Source organism: Budorcas taxicolor, chromosome 1, assembly GCF_023091745.1.
Source record: "Budorcas taxicolor isolate Tak-1 chromosome 1, Takin1.1, whole genome shotgun sequence".
Classification (NCBI taxonomy): Eukaryota; Metazoa; Chordata; class Mammalia; order Artiodactyla; family Bovidae; genus Budorcas; species Budorcas taxicolor.
The window spans coordinates 11,521,485-11,541,802 of NC_068910.1; the positions used below are offsets into that span (position 1 = coordinate 11,521,485).

At 46.7% G+C, this 20,318-nt stretch overlaps 1 protein-coding gene and 1 pseudogene across 1 annotated transcript; both read right to left on the reverse strand.

Moving 5' to 3' along the window:
- Window positions 1–13,839: 13,839 nt before the first annotated feature.
- Window positions 13,840–16,730, reverse strand: LOC128054413 (IQ domain-containing protein F1). Its single transcript, XM_052647045.1, has 4 exons — window positions 16,608–16,730; window positions 16,305–16,421; window positions 16,105–16,167; window positions 13,840–14,286 (listed from the first exon to the last, which is right to left on the reverse strand). The coding sequence occupies exons 1-4, from the start codon at window positions 16,608–16,610 to the stop codon at window positions 13,840–13,842; spliced, it is 630 nt and encodes a 209-aa protein (XP_052503005.1). The 5' UTR covers window positions 16,611–16,730.
- A 762-nt stretch (window positions 16,731–17,492) lies between these two features.
- On the reverse strand, window positions 17,493–17,613 carry LOC128058602 (uncharacterized; annotated as a pseudogene).
- Window positions 17,614–20,318: the final 2,705 nt, after the last annotated feature.

Below are 20,318 nucleotides of genomic sequence, written 5' to 3' on the forward strand. Positions count from 1 at the left end.
GCCTGGTAGGCTTGCAGTCCATGGGGTTGCTAAGAGTCGGACACGACTGAGTGACTTCACTTTCACTTTTCACTTTCATGCATTGGAGAAGGAAATGGCAACCCACCCCAGTGTTCTTGCCTGGAGAATCCCAGGGACGGGGGAGCCTGGTGGGCTGCCATCTATGGGGCCGCACAGAGTCGGACACGACTGAAGCATCTTAGCAGCAGCAGCAGCATACTTAACTGATGAAATGGGAACAGACTGGACCCCCATCTTCTTATCACCTTATTCTCCAGCCCAGCTCCATATGGACCACACATGCTGCCTTCCCTCCAGTTGAAATAAATGAAGAGTCTTTGATCCCATCAAAGGCTAACCCCTCCACTATCCTGCTGCCATCTCGAGGTGTTTATCCTACATTCATAACCCTATTGTCCAAAGTATCAATGTCTACCTCTTCCATCTTTTAAAAATGCCATCTTAATTTCTTTCCAGTTCTCTGTTTCTCCTAACAGCAAAACATGCCATCACTGTTTCCATTTCTGTTCCCACTATTTTCTCTTCAACCCATTCCAATCAGGCTTGTGCCCAGCTCACTTCACTGAGACTGCACTGATGGACATCACCAGCATTCGAGCTGACCAAATCCAGTGGTCATTTCTCTGCCCTTATGCATTCTCTCTACATCAGGCTACAGAGTTAGCTACTTCATTCTTGTTAAAATAATTTCTAAAGGCAAACAATAAAAATCATACCACTCAATCCATAAGTGCTTTAATATATGTCCTTAATAGGAGAACTTTGTAAAAAAATATAACATCAGTATTATATCTTTCAACAGTCACAACGATTCCTTGATAGAATATATATGTACCCGATAACTGAGCTTCTAGATACATAAAGTAAGGCTCTTCTGTACCCCTTTGTACTCGCCCACTACTCTCCACCAGACTCTAGTAACCACTGATCTGTACCTATTGTTTTCCCTTTTCCAGGACATCATAAAAGGAATATTTTGTAGCCTTTTGAGTCTGGCTTCCTTTCATTTAGCATAGTGTGTCTGAGACTTCTCTCTCCTATTGTGTGTACTCATTTGTTTTAATTGCTGAGTGGTATTCCATTTTAAGAATGTTATCAGGTTTTTACCAGTTGAAAGATTTGGAGTTTCTTCCAGTTTGAGTGGTTACAAATTAATCTGCTATACATATTTGGTTTTGTGTGTGTGTGTAAACAAGTTTTGCACTCTATTTGGCTAAAAACCTAGGAGTGAGAGCTTCCATTTCTACAAGATGGTGTAACTCATTTTTCCCCCTTTCCTCTCCTCTGAATACAAACTAAACACTCTGGAAATAACTCAACAGACAATCATAAAAGGACTCTGAAATGTGGAAAGATGGCAGATTATCTAGGAATCTCAAGATTTTTAAAGGTGCACCTCGATGAATTCCCTGGGTTTTGTCTTCTCTGCCATACATCTCAGACTGGACGTCAGATATGTCTGCAACCTAGTACCAACAACAGGCATAGGGAAAGCAAAACAAAACAAAGTGAGAAGCATGCTCCCTCTGGTCAAAAGAAGAGAAGCCCAGCAGAGACTCAGCAGGGAGATCCATGTCCAGTGGCAGCAGCAGAATGAACTGCCTACGGAAGTGAGTCCAGTACCCATATAAGCCAGCCCATCCCATGCCCCACACTCACTGGTAGCAGTAGGCATAATCTGCTCACAGCCACAGTGGAACCCAGGCTTATCCACCCACACCACACCCTGTATCTGCTAGCAGGGATGACGTAGTCTGTCCTCAGCAGCAGTAACAGCACAACCTACATGGGCTAACCCACTGCATTTCTCATCTACTAACAGAAGCAGGCTTGATCTGCCCACAACAGTAACAGCAGAACCTGAGTAGGCCAATGCATCTCCCACCACAAACTAGATGGGAAGAGGGAGTGGGGTCCTCCTGTACCCCAGCTCCAAAAGGCCTAGAATCTCCTCACTTTCCACTAAGTGGCAGAAGGCAATCCAGAGCCAGCAGCCCCTGGCTGTCTGTCCAGCCACAGAAGATCCAGAACAGGAGCCTCCTGGCCCTCTACCCAACAGCAAAGTGCAGTCCAAGTAGGCCCTTCTCTCATCCAGCAGCACCAAGAGAGACAGGGTAGGAAACCCGTTTGGCATCAGCTGGTCAGAGAACAGGCCAGAGTATTGCTCTCTACTTCAGAAGTCCAACATCCTAAACCCTCCATCTAATGACAAGAAGGAACCTAGAAAAATGCCTTCAACCTTGCAGGGGGCACCAGAAGGGATCCAGTGGAACCAAAAGAATAAAGCAGACCAGAACTGCATTGAAGGAACCCAGAAAAGAATGTTCTCATTGGAAATAGGGTCCACAAAAGTAGGCCAGCATCTACATGCTAAACCTAAACAGGATGCTGCCTTCTAGAACAGAAGATTTAAATAGCATCAAGAGCCTCCTAATATCCAAAATGTCCATCATACAGTAGAAAATCACTCACCATACCAAGAAACAGTAAAAGTGTGATGTTAGATAAAGATTTCTTTTTATCAAGTTAAGGTAGTTCCCTGTATTCCTAACTCACTAAGAATTTCGTTTTTATCATGAATAGGCGTTGGATTTTGTCAAATGGTTTTTCTGTCTATATTAAATAGTCATATGATTTCTCTGGCCCGTTGATATGGTGGATCAATTACTTTTTGAATGTTTAAAGTAGTCTTGGGACTTCCCTGGTGGTCCAATGGTTAATAATCTGCCTTCCAGTGCGGGGGACACAGATTCTATCCCTGGTCAGGGAATCAAGATCCTACATGCTAGGGGACATCTAAGCCTGCCACACCGCAGCCACTAAGCCTGAACCACAACTACTGAGCCCGTGCACTCCGGAGCCCACATCATAACTACAGAGAAAAGCCAACAGGCCACAACTGGAGAGACGCCCTTGCGCCACAATAAAGAACACAACGTGCTGCACTGAAAGATCCCACGTGCCACAGCTGAGACCTAATGCAGCCTGATTAATTAATTGTTTAAAAACCCTCCTTCACTCTCCAAAAATAATAAATAAAAGTGAAGAAGCTTTGCTCACCTGATATAAATTTCCACTTGGTCCTGGTGCATAATTTCTTTTGTACATTTTTGGGTTTGATCCACTAACGTTTTGTTGTGGATTTTTACTTCTAAGTCCCACTAGCAATGTACAAGGATTTCCCCATCTCCACACCCTCGTCAACACGTACCATTTATGTTTTTGATAATAGCCATTCTAAGAAGTATGAGGTTATGTTTCGCATGGCTTTGATTTGCATGTCCATTATTAGCGGTGTTGAGTATTTTTTCATCTGTTAGCCATTTGTATGTCTTCTTTGGAAAACGTCTAATCAGGTCACTGGCCGTTTTTAAATCAGGTTTACTTTTGTTGTTGTTTGTTTTTTGCTTTTCTTCACTATTGGGTTACTTGAGTTCCTTGTATATATTAGCTATTAACCCCTTATCAGACACATGTTTTACAAATATTTTCTCTTGTTCCGTAAGGTGCTTTTTCATATTACTGATTGTTTCCTTTGCTGTGCAGAAGCTTTTTAATTTGCTGTGTCTCACTTGGGTTTATTTTTGCTTTCATTGCCTGTGCTTTTGATGTCACATATAAAAAAAATAATTGCCAAGACCAATGTCAAGCAGTTTTTCCCCTCTTTTCTTCTAGAGGTTTCGTGGTTTTAGGTCATACACTTAAGTCTTTGATCCACTTTGAGTTGGTTGCATGTGATGTAAAAGCGTGGTTCTATTTCATTCTTTTGCATGTAGATATCCAGTTTTCCCACCATTTACTGAAAAAGACAATTCTTTATCAATAGTATTTTCTTGGCACCCTTGTCAAATATTACTTTACTGTACATATATGTATGTGTTCATTATTGGACTCTCAATCCTGTCCCATTGGTCTATGAGTCTGGTTTTTTTTCTCCAATACCATTCTGCTCTGATTATTATGGTTTTATAATATAATTTGTAATCAGGAAATGTGATGCCTCCAGATTTGTTCTCTTTTCTCAACAATACTTTGGCTCAAGATCTTTTATGGTTATATGCAAATTGTAGGATCTTTTTTTCTATTTATGTGAAAAATGCTGTTGTAATTATGATGGGGACTGCTCTGAGTCTGTGGATTGCTTTGTGTGGTAAGGATATTTTAACAATATCAACTCTTCTGAGCCCTGAAGATGGGATATCTTTCTGTTTATTTATATCTTCTTCCATTCCGTCAGTTTTCAATATATAGATCTTTTACCTCCTTGGTTAAATGTATTCCTAGGTATTTTATTGTCTTTGATACAGTTGTAAATGAGACTTAATTTCTTTTTCTGATAGGTTATTTTTAGTATATAGAAATGCAACTGACTTTTGTACATTGATTTTTGTATCCTGCAACTTTACTGAATTTATTAGTTCAGTTTACTAGTAGAGTCTTTAGGGTCTAGTTGAAGGCATAATTCCAGAAACTTAGACAGTAAAGTGTGGCTAATTTTGGTTAATTTCAGCCCTTATCATGGTACAGGCTATCCATCCCGGACCCCCTGACCCCCAAGACTACGGCAGGCAGCCGTAAATGAGTTCTAGAGAAATGTGTACGAAGCTTGCAGAATCCAAGGTGAGCAATAAAGAGTCTGTGCTTCAATATTGGGGATCTGTGCTCAGATTGCTGATGGCTGCTTGTTATCACAGAGGTACAGAAACAGAGGCAGGGGCCACGGTTTCAAGTCCCACAGACAATTGTTGCAACGCCGTAACCCTCCACCTGAAGTGACTTCCAGGGGATTTAAAGAGAACCTTTTCTTCCTCCTCCTCCTTTCTTTTTTTCCCTTTTTGGAAGCTAGACAATCAAGGACTAGGACACTTAAAAGCAACCACATATAAAGGAGAATTTTAAAAGTTACCATGTATGCCCAGGGAAATGTGCAGGCCCAGAAAAACCCAAAGATGACCTTAAGTTTACACAGAAATGGCAACCCACTCCAGTACTCTTGCCTGGAGAATCCCATGGACGGGGGAGCCTGGTGGGCTACAGTCCACGGGGTCGCAAAGAGTTGGACACGACTGAGCGACTTCACTTTCCCTTTGATCCTCATCACAGAGACTCCCTACAACAAACCAACAAAAACAGCAAAATCAGGGGAAGAGTGAAAATCTGACCTCTAGAAGAACCACACTGTGAGATTAAATGTCCAGCCTTTTTTTTAACATTCATTTCATGTATTTATTGGGTGCACTGGGGCTTAACTGTGGCATGCAAACTCTTAGCTGTGGCATGTGGGATCTAGTTTCCTAACCAGGGACTGAGCCCAGGCTCCCTGCTTTGGGAGCATGGAGTCGTAGCCACAAGGCCATCAGGGAAGCTCCCTCAATTGTCCAATCTTCAACAAGAACAACAACAGCAAAAAAAAAAAAAAAAAAAACTACAAGGCATACAGAGAAAGGGAAAATTATGGCCTATTCAAAGGAAAAAAGTAAATCAACAGAAACAGTCCCTGAGAAAGGCAAGAGGGTAGCATTAATATAAAAATACTCTAAACAACTGAGCCTTTAAGACCTTATGCTAAGTGAAATAATCACAAAAGGACAAATATTGTATGATTCCACTCATACAAGGCATTTAGAGTAATCTAATTCATAGAGACAAAAAAGTATAACAGTGGTTGCCGGAGGTTGTGGGTACAGAGTTTCAATTTTGCAGGTAAAGTTCTGGAGACAGTTGTGATAGCTGTGCAACAATGTGAATATGCTTAATGTTACTGAGCTCTTTACTCAAAAATGGTTAAAATGGGAAACTTTATGATGTATGTATTTAGCACCATTTTTAAATAGTAGTTTTTAAAGACTTTGGGGAAAAGAGCAAAAGATGACACAGGCCTCCGTGTTGCACGATTACATTGACGCACCGTTTACACAGACCACACACTGAAGGAGCCTCCCTGGAATTGGCCGACTTGGCAGCCCTGCGACCTCAACTGTCCTAGCCATGGCAGCAGACATTGCTAATCAACCACAGACCCCACTCATCCAGCACCAGACTCTCAAAATCCTCCACACCGAACACCAGGCAACCGCTGTCACTTCCTCAGAGCTGATTTACGAGATGCCAAGTATTTGCCATCCTTACCCTAATGACCTTCTTGAGGTATGTCTGACAAAAGAGCTGGGGACACAGACATAGCAGACCTGGTCATTCCTTTATTGGAAGTGGTATGCATTGTTGTACTCTACAAGCTTGTGAACCCAAAGAGATTTCAAGTTGAAGATTCAGTTGGTTTTCTTTGAGGTTGTAATGGCCCTGAATAAAACCACGGGTGTGACAACTATGCCAGCGCCAATAGACCTGGATGATGCGGACTGCATGGAGCAAACGTAAATAACGGAGGCGGACGCACCACATGCGGACCCAGGATTGTAGCTTGACCACTGCCCACTCTTGCCTTGCGAAGGCGTCTAGGGCCACCCGTCGCCTGCTCTCCATCAGCTGCACCAGCTTCTGTTTCCACCAGCATTGAATGATCCACGCTTTGAGAGCCGCATGCAGCAGCGTCCTGCGCACCAGAGTGCCCCGCCACCAGGCCTGAATGGCAACAACCGCCTTGTGTTCTTCATTTATCACGATTCTTACTTTGGGGCCTTAAAAGAGAAAACAGGGACACTTAAGAAATGCATACATTTTGGCCCTAAGTTGTGGCAGAAAGGGGCCCGTTTCCCTGACGTTCGGGAGCTCTGTTGTGAGCAGCAGCTGCACCTCGATATCAACTAAGTGTCCTGCTTCTGCCACTTCCGGTTAATGGACATGGGAACCTCATCTTGTCCTCAGGGTCTCGGGGTCCCCGTCTGTAAAATAGAGGTGCACCCACACTTGCAACCTTGCCCAGTTTTGCACAGACCTGGTTGACCGTCTACAGCAGGAACACCCTGATCAAGAAGTGAAAGAGACAGACATCTCGCCTGGACCTGACCACCTACCTGAGAACCAGGACTCTTGCCTTCAGCCACCTCTCGTCTGCGGGAAGAGTGGCATTTTGGCTCTCCCTGCCGTCTCACCTCTGACTTCAGGTTAAACCTGCCTGCTGCCTCCCTCTGCCTCACCAAAACGTTAAAAGATTCCTGCACCTCACACACTTTAGGCTCTTAACACCAGTCAACACATACCTCACTACAAAATGCATGCGCATATGTGCACGCACACACACCCCAGTCTTCCTGTACCTTGCCCTTTGCCTTGCCCAAACACAATCCCCACTCTGAGACTCTCAACCCTGTGAGGCCTGGATTCACCCTCTCTGCCCTCCTCCTCAGCACACACCTTGGCTGGACTCTCCACCTAAGGAAGAAATAGGGGGAAAAGACAGCCAAGGAGGAGTCAACCCCTCTCCATTTCCTACTCTGTGTGTGGTGGCCATTCGTCCCAGTTTGCCTAGCATATTCTGGGTCTATGCCTGTCGTCCTGGTGTGATGTTGATAAGTGGCCTTTTCACTCCCTGAAGCATCTGTCTTTGGAAAATAAATTACATGGTCACAGACCTTTGAGTCACCCCACTGGGCCACAAGGGCCAGAGATTAAACAAGTCAAGGCTCTCCCCAACACAATATCCCAGATCCCTCTACCCAGGGAGGGGTGGGAGGGCAGTGGCACTGGTGTGTAGGGTGTTGGAAGTGGAATCCCTTGCTCTCCTCTCCTTTGCTCCTTCAAGCTCTGTTCTATCAATGAGACTTCATCATAACCTGTGATTATAATTTGGAAGGTTTGCTGTCCTTATCAGAGGTTAGAGAGAAAAACATGAAGGTAAGGATGCTCTCCCCACCACTAGGTGCCAAGTCAGCCACACACGAGGCTTCCTGGACTTTCCTAGGATCTCAGACATGAGAAGGGGTCCCACCCTGAGGTAGCTATGGGAGATGTACCCAGCTCCAGGAAGCCTGGGTAGATCTACCTCATAAGACATTAAATGCCCATTGTTTGGGTTGGATAGTCAAACCGCCTTAGGTCTTAACTCTACGAAATTACCCATGGTTAGGGGCTAGATGTTCCCATCGCTTTCAGGTCTGCTGTCCAGCCAGTGCTCTGGCCGGAAGAGATGGAGGGGAGGAAGGAGAGAGCGTGATGTCATAAGGGCACCTATGACTCAGGCACCAGAATGACTCCCAACGGCTGAGCCTCTTCTAAGGAAAACTTAAGAACCTGTCCTTTCTTTCCTACCTAAACGAACACAGTTCTGGTTACAAAGAAGAACACCTACAAATACTGACCCACTGATGCAAAGGTATATAACGCTGCTCATTAAAGCCTGCCTGGTATTCGTTAAGAGGGTTTCGGTTCATTTATTTTTTTATTTATTTTATTGAAGTAATTGATTTATAATGCTGTGTTAATGTCTGCTATACAGCAAAGTGGTTCAGTTATATATAATATATACACATTCTTTTTCATATTCTTTTCCATTATGGATTATCATAGCAGATATGATATAGTTCCTTGCACTACACAGTAGGACCTTGTTGTTTATCCATGTTATACATAATAGTTTGTGTCTGCTAATCCCAAACTCCCAGTCCATCTCTCCCCCACTCTTCCTCCTCTTTGGCAACCACAAGTTTGTTATCTATGTGAGTCTGTTTCTGTTCCATAGATAAGTTCATCTGTGTCATATTTTAGATCCTACATATGAGTATCATATGGTATTTGTCTTTCTCTTTCTGACTTACTTCACTGAGTATGATAAAATTCAATTCATTTATTTTCATGGGTATTTTTATTTGTTTGTTCATTTGGCTGCGCCGGGTGAGGTGTCGCCCTTAGGATCTTTGACCTTCATTGCAGCATTTGGGATCTTTTAACTGTGGCATGTGGGTGCTGGTTCTCCGACCAGGGGTGGAACCGGGCCCCTTGCGTTGGGAGTGCGGAGCCTTAGCCAGTGGACCACCAGGGCAGTCCTGATTTCAATTCATTTGAACAATGGTATACCAAATAACAGTTAGAAGCAATGAGTGTGCCCTCTATGTACTGATATAGAAGCGTGTACAAGATTTAGCAGGATTAGCAAGTTCATCAAATCAAAATGAACTAAATAAAAGCATAGATTTATATACATATCTTGTAAAGGTATTATTTTAAAAGGTGGTAGAAATTAGGAAGATATCCACAAAAATTAACAATGATCATCTCTGATGAGGATATCAGAGTTAGGGGAACAAAGTAAACTCCTTTCCTGTGGCTAAACTTACCTATCTGTAAGTCTCCTGGTTATTAGGTCCCTGGAAAAGCAAGAACCACACAGGCCAGAAAACCCCTAAGACCTCAGGACCAGCCAGGACCCACATCTCAGGCTCAAGTGGCCTCAAACAGTTTTTTATCTTCTTCTTCTTTCCCTGAGGACCGCAGTGAGGAGACGGGGGGTCAGTCAGACACCGCACAAGCAGGGCCCCACCTCTGTCTGTTCTTGGCCTCTGAAGACCCACTTGGCTACAGTGAGGCCCTGGTCCCCTCAGGGTCACAGCCCCGGGGGTCACTGAGAACTGCACTGTGTTGTGAAGAGGGAGTGTGGAGAAAGTCAGTGTGGGGCTCGGGGGAGAGCAGTTGAAGAGAAGAGGAGGATGAAGGCTGAAAGGGAGTGTCAGTGTGAAGTTAATGAGTGGGAGAGTAGAAAGAACAAGATTACTGGAGAATGGGGAAATAGTGGAGTACAATGCACGGGACAGAGAAGGTACAGGAAGCATCCGTCTGAAGATAGAGGTGTTGGCCAGACCCCTGGGAGACCCACATCAGTTTAACGCCCCCATTAGCCTGCCGCCATAGTCTAGTCCCTAGTCACCGCTGACGCTGATGACGTTCACCCCACTTCACAAGAAACTGAGGTGCGGAGACCTTACACCTGATTAGGGAAGAGGCCAGGGACTGGGGTGTTCGTGGATGTGGTGAGCCTAGAAGCAAGGAGGGTGTTGGGGTTTTGAATGCCACCAGGACCTGCTCAGACTCAAGCCAGTGGGCAGGGAGGGGCCTCCTCAGGGGCGGAGGAGCATAGGGCCAACATCATCCCAGGGGAGCTTTCGCAGGTGTGCTGGCTTGATCATGATGAGGGCACATCTCCTGGGGCCGGGGTAAGGGGCACAGCACAGGAAACCAAACACAGGCAGCCCTCAGGACCACTGCGGGCAACCCACAGAAAGGCCAGCATTCTGGGGTCTCTCCCCATTCTCCTACCCTATCCCCACCATTCTCTGCCACCTCTACCAGAGTTTCCTCCTAGAGGTTCTCAGTAGATCCCTTCTGGGAGGGGCAGAAAGAAATAAGGAGGAGTCAGTGAGTGTCAATGGGATCAGCCCCTTGAATATATTCCCAGCTCCAAGCCTGAAGGGGAAGGAAAGCAGGTTTGCTGGTCCTAGGGGCCTCACAGAGGTCCCTGGTATTATATAAGCGGATCAGCAATTCAACTCTTCTCACAGAAGACGTAAGAGACGTGGGTTTGATCCCTGGGTCAGGAAGATCCCCTGGAGAAGAGCATGGCAACCCACCCCAGTATTCTTGCCTCCAGAATCCCATGAGCAGGGGAGCCTGGAGGGCTACAGTCCATAGGGCTGCAAAGAGCCAGACACGACTGAAGTGACTCAGCACGCACCCTCGCACTCCTAATGTAATTATTGGTAGTAGTTTCATGTATATACCTTTTTTCCTTTTTAAAAAATGTTGTAATGTCATGTATTTATTTACGGTTGCGCTGGGTCTTCGTTGCTGTGTGGGTTTCTCTTTAGTTGCGGCGGCTTCTCTCATTGCAGAGCACGGGCTCTGGGGCACTCGGGCTTCAGTAGCTGTGACGTCAGGGCTCTGTAGTTGCAGCTCCTGGGCTCTAGGGCACCGTCACAGTAGGTGTGGTGCGCGGGCCTAGTTGCTCCATGGCGTGTGGGATCTTCCCAGACCACAGATGGAACCCATGTCTTCTGCACTGGCAAGCAGCTTCTTTACCACTGAGCTACCAGGGAAGCCCCCAAGTATTTGCAGTTGATTTTGATGGTAGGGAGACTTTGGTGTTCTTAATTGGACTAAACATGAGTCCCCTCCCACTCTGACTGCCAGTTTTTAAGGTGTGTAAATGTAACCTTCTTTCCTCATTCTTTTGCTAAGGCTGAATTTTTATGCTGCTTGACAGTCACATTGAACGATGAGGATTATTAGCCCCACTTCACAGCTCAGGAAACGGGCTCAGATAGGAAAAATGACATATCCATGGCCACGCAGCAGTGAGTGGGAAAGCCACGTTGGTGTGACTTAGCTCAGTTTGGTTCCAAAGTTCTTGCTCTTAGCTCTGAGTCACTGAACGCAAGAGAGGGAAATGAGGGGAGAGGGGACAGAAATCCTTCAGCGCAAGAGAGAAAGGCCAGAACCTGAGCGAGACACAGGGCCAGGACACAGAGGGACAAAAAATAGGAGAGACGCAGCTCAAGCCCCAGTGCAAGACAGAGAGCTGGAGCAGGAGGCCTCTGGGAAATGTGAGCGGAGGGACCCCCTTGCCAGGGCAGAGGAGATGGAGCCGGGTCAGGTAGGGCTTCTGGGCTTGCAGCTTGGATGGGGAATAATGCAAGACCTCAGACCACCTCTCTCTGCAGAGAACCATGAAACAGCAGTGCCTGGATGGGCAGAAGGACAGCCTAGGCTTGACCTCTTAATCGGCCCTTTATCATCACTTAGGCCCCAGTCTAACCCCAGGTGGCACCTTGTCACAAGAAGGGACTGTCAGAGGACCACTTCTTGCAGAAACTGGGGAGAGGGTGAGGAAGACCCAGCTTCTGCCTTCTCAGCTCTGGGTCTGTGATCACCTAGAGGCTGACACTCACCAGAAGGTTCAGCTAGAAGTGGAATGCCTTCTTTCCCCACCCCCAACCCCAAGCCTATGGAACCTCCCACATCAGTAAGGTCTGGAAGAGAATGAGTCTAAGCCTCCATTCAGGGTCAATGAGTGAGGGACAGAGTTTGAGGCAGGAATGAGGACAGGAGCCATGCACTCTAACCATTTTCACTTTGGGGTTCAGATTCTAACTCGGAGGCCAAGTGTGAAGTTACAGCCCCTAAAGTGAGCAGCAAGTTATTGGAAGGGGTCGTTGAAAAGACATGCTGCCGCTGACACACAAAAGAGACCTGGGCAATTGGATGCCCGTCACCCCCTCCCTGTCCTTGGAAGAAAAGCTGTGACCAACCCAGACAGCACAGTAAAAAGTAGAGACGTTACTTTGCCAACAAAGGTTTGTCTAGTCAAAGCTATGGTTTTTCCAGTGGTCATGTATGGATGTGAGAGTTGGACTATAAAGAAAGCTGAGTGCTGAAGAATTGATGCTTTTGAACCGTGGTGCTGGAGAAGACTCTTGAGAGTCCCTTGGACTGCAAGGAGATTAAACCAGTCAATAATCCTCCAGGAAATCAGTCCTGAATATTCATTGAAAGGACTGATACTGAAGCTGAAATTCCAGTACTTTGGCCACCTGATGCAAAAAAAACTGACTCATTGGAAAAGACCCTAATGCTGGGAAAGATTGAAGGCAGGAGAAGAAGCGGACGACAGAGAATGAGATGGTTGGATGGCATCACTGACTCGATGGACATGCGTTTGAGCAAGCTCCGGGAGTTGGTGACGGACAGGGAAGCCTGACACGCGTCCATGGGGTCGCCAAGAGTCGGACACAACTGAGTGAGCTGAACTGAATGCTGCCTCCCTTATCCTTGAAGTGTATGATCTACCCACCATTCCCACAGTGAGAGGCATTTTCAAGGATGCAGCCTTGAGAGTCATGTGTTGTTGAGAATATCTGGATGGTATATGTGGCTGAACCCCATTAAGGCCTGTATATAAACTTTCAAAATGCTGGCACGCAAGTGCAGAACAGAGATCTAGTCTGCAGCTGCCCAAGACGAGCCTTGTAAATAAGTTCCCTTGCTTACTAAACCTGCCACCTACTGATCTGAGGTGGTCTGCCTCTTCCATCTTTTCTCATCCTCCATTTATACGGGGTCGGGTGGGGGGCACAGTTTATGAAACAACAGGAACCAGGATCAAGACCTTGGGGTAGGTGGGCTCCCCTCAGTCATGAGGATGGGAGGTCATGCCCGGAGCAAATAGACTGGGGTGAATGAATTCCTGGCAAATGTGCTGCTGTGTGGGACCACCCATCCCTTCCCCAGGCTTCCATTATACCCAGCCTTGGGGAGAGGCACCATTTCCATTGACCAAACGTGAGTGGTGCTCTCTGAGTTGGCGACATGGCAGATCTGTACTCCCAACATCCCTGCCTATGTCAGACATTCCTAATCAATCACAATCTAGAATCCCCTGGACTGCAAGGAGATGCAACCAGTCCATTCTAAAGGAGATCAGCCCTGGGTGTTCTTTAGAAGGAATGATGCTAAAGCTGAAACTCCAGTACTTTGGCCGCCTCATGAGAAGAGTTGACTCATTGGAAAAGACTGTGATGCTGGGAGGGATTGGGGGCAGGAGGAGAAGGGGACAACAGAGGATGAGATGGCTGGATGGCATCACTGACTCGATGGACGTGAGTCTGAGTGAACTCCGGGAGTTGGTGCTGGACAGGGAGGCCTGGCATGCTGCAATTCATGGGGTCGCAAATAGTCGGACACGACTGAGCGACTGAACTGAATTGCTCAGTCTGAACTAGGGCTCAGAATCCTCTTCCTCAGAAAAGCTCAGCTCCTCAGACAACCCGTGCCAACTCCTCAGAGCTAGCATGTGAGATGCTAACCATTTGCCACCCTTGGCCCCAACGTCCTGGCATTTATCAAGCAGAGAGAGGCTGGGTAAAGACCACTTCACTGCTTTATTGGAAGGGGAATACACTCCGTCACAATGCAAGGCCCTGAGCCCAGCAAGATCTCGAGTTCGAGATGTAGCTGGTTGGCTGTGACTCTGTAGTAGCCCTTGATGAAACCCCGGGAAGTGCAGGGGCGGCACCTCCAGTAGGCCTGGATGATGCGGGCGGCACTGAGCAGACGGCAGTAGCGCCGACGGATGCGCCACATGCGGACCCAGGCCTGCAGCCTGACTGCGGCCCACTCCTTCCGTGTAAGGGTCTCCAGAGCTGCCCGCCGCCTGCTCTCTTGCAGCTGCGTCAGCTTGACCCTCCACCAGGCCTGAATGATCCACACTCGGAGCGCCGCGTGCAGCAGCGTCCTGCGCACCAGGGTGCCCCGCCACCAGGCCTGGATCTTTACTGCTTCTGGATCACTCACGGGAGGCTTCTTTTGGGGTTTTGTGACCTAATGAGAAAAAGAAACGATACATTGAGAGGATATTCCCCACCCACTTCAGCCCCAGGCTGTGCCACGAAGGGTCCCTGATGCCCTATGAGCAACCACTCCTCCTCTAATCCCCAGGAGCACTGTGCAGGATGCTGGCTGGACCCGCAGGCCAAGTAGGTGTCCTTTCTCTGTTCCCCTCTGGTTACTGGGCATGGATACATCACACTGACCTCTGAATCTCAGAGCACCCATCTGTAAAATGGGAGTATATGTGTCCTGGTTACCTGTTATTTTTTAAATTAATTAACTAATTTTTGCAGTGTTTTTTGCCACGGGTGTGCATGTGTTCCCCATCCTGAACCCCCCTCCCACCTCCCTTCCCATCCCATCCCTCAGGGTCATCCCAGCGCACCAGCCCTGAGCACCCTGTCCCATGCATCAAACCTGGACTTGCGATCTGTTTCACATATGGTAATATACATGTTTCAGTGCTATTCTCTCAGATCATCCCAGCCTTGCCTTCTCTCACAGAGTCCAAAAGACTGTTCTTTACATCTGTGTCTCTTTTGCTGTCTCGCATATAGGGTCATCGTTACCATCTTTCTAAATTCCATACATATGCATTAGTATACTGTATTATTGTTTTTCTTTCTGACTTGCTTCATAATAGGCTTCTGACTTGCTGTATAATAGTCTCCAGTTTCATCCACCTCATTAGAACTGACTCAAAGGCATTCTTTTTAATGGCTGAGTAATATTCCATCATGTATATGTACCACAGCTTTCTTATCCATTCATCTGCTGATGGACATCTAGGTTGCTTCCATGTCCTGGCTATTATAAACAGTGCTGCGATGAACATTGGGGTACCCATGTCTCTTTCAATCATGGTTTCCTCGGTGTGTACGGCCAGCAGTGGGATTGCTGGGTCGTATAGCAGTTCTATTTCCAGCTTTTTAAGGAGTCTCCACACTGTTCTCCATAGTGGCCGTGTTAGTTTGCATTCCCACCAACAGTGTAAGAAGTTTCCCTTTTCTCCACACCCTCTCCAGCATTTATTGCTTGTAGACTTTTGGATCGCTGCCATTCTGACCGTTGTGAAATGGGACCTCATTGTGGTTTTGATTTGCATTTCTCTGAAAATGAGTGATGTTGAGCATCTTTTCATGTGTTTGTTCTGCCTACCCAGTATTACATGGGTCAAGTTGGCCAACCTCAGGCCAGAATTCCATAATCAGCGTGTTATCAAAGTCCACCTGAGACTGCCCACCCAACCAGGATCCATGACTCTTCCCTTCAGACCCCACACACCTACTGGAGAAATGGCTTCCTCTGCTACCCTGCCCTTCCATGCTTGGTTGCAGCTCCAATTCACAACCTGCTCTCTTCCTCTGCAATATCACAGTGTTTAAAGTTTCCCCCATCCCATAAAATGCTGCCTCTCATCTCTTCCTCATCTTCACTTCTCTTGACTTTCAAACTTTAAACCTTAATTAGCAAGCAAACATAGATACGCACATGCTCAGACACACACACGCACACACATGCACACACACATGCACACATGTGTGCACGTGCACACGTGCACGTACGTACACACATGCATGTACATACACACATGCTCACACATGCACGTACGCACACACATGCACATATGCACACGTGTGCATGCACACACATGCACACACGTGCACATGCACTCACACACACACACACACACGCATGCACACCATTGATTAAACCCAGCTTCTAAACAGAATATTGGCCATTCCATTCCACAAACGCAACTCCCACATCCGCACTCCAGCCCCTGTCATCGGGGTGAGGGGATCACACGCCTCCTGATCTCTTATCAGCATCATCCACTCCCTTTGTTGCTGCTTCATCCTCTTGTTTAGCCTTTTTTTAAAAAAGTGGGAAAAGGCGGCAGATAAGAAAGAGTTTATTCCTGTCCTTGGCTCTGGAACATACCAAAGACACTAGCCACAGCATGAGGACATGAAGCCCGGAGACATCCAAGTCAGGGCTCCTCTTACCTCTGTCTTCTTTAATGTCAGCGATGGTTCTGAGGGTAAACTTTTCTCCATCAGCCCCTTATTCTCCTGAGGCTTATTTTCAGCGTTTTCATCAACTGTCTTAGGCTGGTCTGTCTCCTGCAATCAGCAGAGAGAGGAAAGGCAAGAGTGAGGCTGCTCTCCCTCTCTCTCCAATAACCAAGCCACACAGCCCTAGTGTACAGGGCTTCCCAGAGTACTCAGAAGTTAGGGGGAGTTCTCTCACCCTGAGATTTATGGGGACATCCCCAAAATGCCTAGTGTGTCAGCCTCTGTCGTACTCACCATTGGTTCCACATGGATTGGGTGTAGATGGTTCAAATCCCCTCAGGTCTGTGTTCCTCTAGTCATGGCATGGGAGAAAAGAGTCAGGGGGCAGACCTGTGATGTCATAAGGGCAGTTATGACACAAGGACCCTCATGGCTCCCAACAGTTGAGCCCCGTCCAAGGAAGAGGCAACAGTGGCGTCCGTTCTCTTCTGCTGGAAATGGCCAAAAGCAAGACACTGGAAAGAGTGGCCCACCAATATAAAGGCGTATAAAGACAGTCATTGGTGACATCCCCAGCTGGTAAAATTGGGCATTGATCTAATGGTTGATAGTCCGTTTATACTATAGCCTATAACATAACTGTTGAGAAATAATTTTATCTATATGTACTGATGAGAAAGTGTATCCAAGATGTATTTGTAAGTGAAAAAAGCTGAATATCATTATGATCCCATTAGATGAGAAATAAAACTATCACTGGATGGGACGGTAAGAAAACCAAGATGTATATTTATACATATATGCTATAAAGGCGAAGGAAATGGCAACCCACTCCAGTGTTCTTGCCTGGAAAATCCCAGGGACGGCAGAGCCTGGTGGGCTGCCGTCTACGGGGTCACACAGAGTCGGACATGACTGAAGTGACTTAGCAGCAGCAGCTATGAAGGCAGATAAAGAGAGAGAAAGGTATGCACACAAACAGCTAGCAGTGATTACCTTAGGAGAGAAGAGTTGAATTGCTGACCCATTCATACAATACAGCAGAACTCTGTGAGGCCCCTCAGGACCAGCAGACCTTCTTTCCTTCCCCCTCAGGCTCTGGGGCTGGGAGCATATTCAGGGGGTTGATCCCACTGACACCCTCACAGACCCCCTCCTTTCTTCTCTTTTTTCCGCTCTCCCCTGAAGAGGTCTCCTTAGGACTTCTGGTAGAGGTGGAGAAGAATGAAAAGTTTTCAATTAGCAATAATCGCGCCTCGGATAAACCTCATCGGCTACGATATTGCCACTGCGCAAAGCTAATGGAGAAGAATGATAGAGAAGATGGGGGCTGGAGAAGGAAGCTCACCCCCCTCATGCTCACCCCAGGCCCCTTGCTTGAACAGTGTCCCCCTCCACTCCTTGGCCCCTGGGGCAGCGACTCCCTGCCCACTGGATTGAGTGAGTCAGTCCTGGTGGCATTCAAAGCACCAGTATCCTCCCTGCCCCTAGGGTCACCCCATTCACCAACAGCCCGCGCCCTGGCCTCTCCTGCTCGAGTCTCCCTCCACCCTGGGACTCAGCCCCCTCGTTACCGGGGCTCCATCTGTGCAATCCTGCCTGTGCCCCTGGAGTGCAGGGACTTTAATTTCTCCCCTCGCTCCTCAGATGCTCACGGGTCCAGCTACGAGGAGCACGTGTTTAGTGGCCATTCGTTTATCTTCTTTTATGAAGTATTGGTTCAAGCATTTACTCCACTTGTATTGGGCTGTTTGTCTTCATCACTGAGTCATAGTTCTTATACCCTGGATGTGAGCCCTTTGTCAGATACCTGTATTTTAGATGTTCTTTTTCCCCGTGTGTGACTTTTTAAGTGCTGTCTCTTCCTGAACAGATGGTTTTAATCTGGATGAAGTCCACTTCTATCAGTATTTTATACTGAGTGATTTCTCTGCCCTGAGAAATCTTTGTCAACTCCAGGGTCACAAAATATTTCTCATGGGTTTTCTTCTAGAAGCTTTGGATCAGCTTTGCTTTAGTTTTTGTTTAGGTCTATGATCCATCTTGAATTAATTTATTTTTGGCTGTGTTAGATAGGGGTCAAGTTTTCTGTTCCATTGAACACATTTCCTTTCTGCATAGATTTAGCTTGGTACATAAAAAAATCAATAGACTGTGTAAATGTGAGTCTATTTCTGGCTTCTCTATTCTGTATCATTGATCTGTCTATCTCTTCTTACATTCTTACCTGTCCTGATTACTGTAACGTTATAGTTTTTCAAGACAATAAGTCTTGAAATTAGATAAATGTATCTCCTTCAACTTTGCAATTCGGTATCAGGAATTTCACAACTGCTCACACAGTTGATCTCTGTATACTATAACCCTTGAATCTTTCCATTTCAGGTGTGCTTTTAATTTTTATTTGTTAACAGCTTTGTTAGAATGTATAATAATGCAGATGCTCTACAGTTCACCCCCTTAAAGTACTTGGTTTGGTGGGTTTTTATCTTTTTAATGGTTTGTCTGCGTCGAGTCTTTGTGGCACACGGGAACTTAGTTGTGGCATGGAGCTTCTCTCCAGTTGTGGCTCACCAGCTCAGTAGCTGTGTTGTGGGCTTATTGCCCCACCACATGCGGGATCTTTGTTCCCTGACCAGGGATCAGACCCACATCCCCTGCATTGAAAGGTAGATTCTTTTCTTTTCTTTTTTTTTTTAATGTTTCACATACTTATTACTGAGCAAACGGATCCCTAGTGAGGAAACACCCCTAGCCAAACATTCCATTGCTCCCATAAAATGCTCGTGACATGTTCAGACAGTGGTGATGTTCTCATTGCCGTGATTCCCTTAAGATGCACGTGATCTTGACACAGCATAAATGTTTGCCACTTCATATGTGAGACTCCTTGTATCCCCAGCTTGGATCTTCTCCAGCGTCCTCTCTTGGAGCTTTGCCTGATTTTATTACCAGTTTTCATTCGAATCCACTAGGGAATAGGATGATTCCGTTTTTGTTTCCTGGCCAGGAATCACTTGATCCTGCAAGTCTTGTGAGAAGACTGCAGGGAGCAAATTCAACCGAACATAAGACAGGATGGAGAAAAGACTGAAAGGCGGATTCTTAACCACTGGATCACCAGGGAAGTCTGTATTGGATGTTTTTTTTAGTATATTCACAGATACATGCACAATTTCCTTATTCCTGTATTTTTTTGGGTAGACTGGGGGTGCCTGTAGGCCATTTGGGGGATCCGGAGGTGAGGCATCCTCAGTGACATGGGCAGGCTTCCTGATGGAACCTGTGAAGTGGTTAGTGGGATCTGCATCCGTTTGATAAGTTTTAAGCCCTACCTGTGGAGAAGGCAATGGCACCCCACTCCAGTACTCTTCCCTGGAAAATCCCATGGATGGAGGAGTCTGGTAGGCTGCAGTCCACGGGGTTGCACAGAGTCAGACACGACTAAAGCGACTTAGCAGCAGCAGCAACCCCTACCTGCTGTTCTTTCAGCCCCTCCCCACCCTTCGGTCAAGCTGCTTACCTGTGTTTTAGGAATGAGAAACGCACACTTCAGTGACCCTGGGGCTGTGATCTGAGGAAGTCCCAGGGCCTCATGATGACCTGGTGGGTCTGCAGAGGACAGAAAGAGGCAGAGCCAGGAAGGGCCCCACCTGGTGTCTTTTGCCTGGTTCAGAGCTACAAACAGAGCTAAGAGTCTCTACAGTGGCTCACCTCTCTTGAGCCCATTGGAGTGGGCGGTGGGAGGCATAGTGCAGCACCCGAGTCACACGGCTTCGTATTTGTTATAAAACAGAGCCGTGAGCTCACTGCCTGCTCAGCTTCCCTGCATCTACCGGACACTGCAGACTGAAGTCTCGATCCTCCTCGATCCTGCTTTCCCCTGGGTCTTCCTCATCTTTGTAAATGTCACCACTGACTGCTATGGTGCCACCTTGATCTCATTGCACAATCAACACATCAACAAGGTCTGTTGACTTCTCCGAACACATCCCAAACACAGCC

What these genes read in the sequence shown, in the direction of transcription:
- LOC128054413 (XM_052647045.1), bottom strand. An exon ending in TGACATTAAAGAAGACAGAG is followed by an intron (nt 16,168 to 16,304) that starts GTAAGAGGAGCC and finishes TTTTAAAAAAAG; the next exon opens with GCTAAACAAGAGGATGAAGC. An exon ending in CTGATAAGAGATCAGGAGGC is followed by an intron (nt 14,287 to 16,104) that starts GTGTGATCCCCT and finishes TTTTCTCATTAG; the next exon opens with GTCACAAAACCCCAAAAGAA.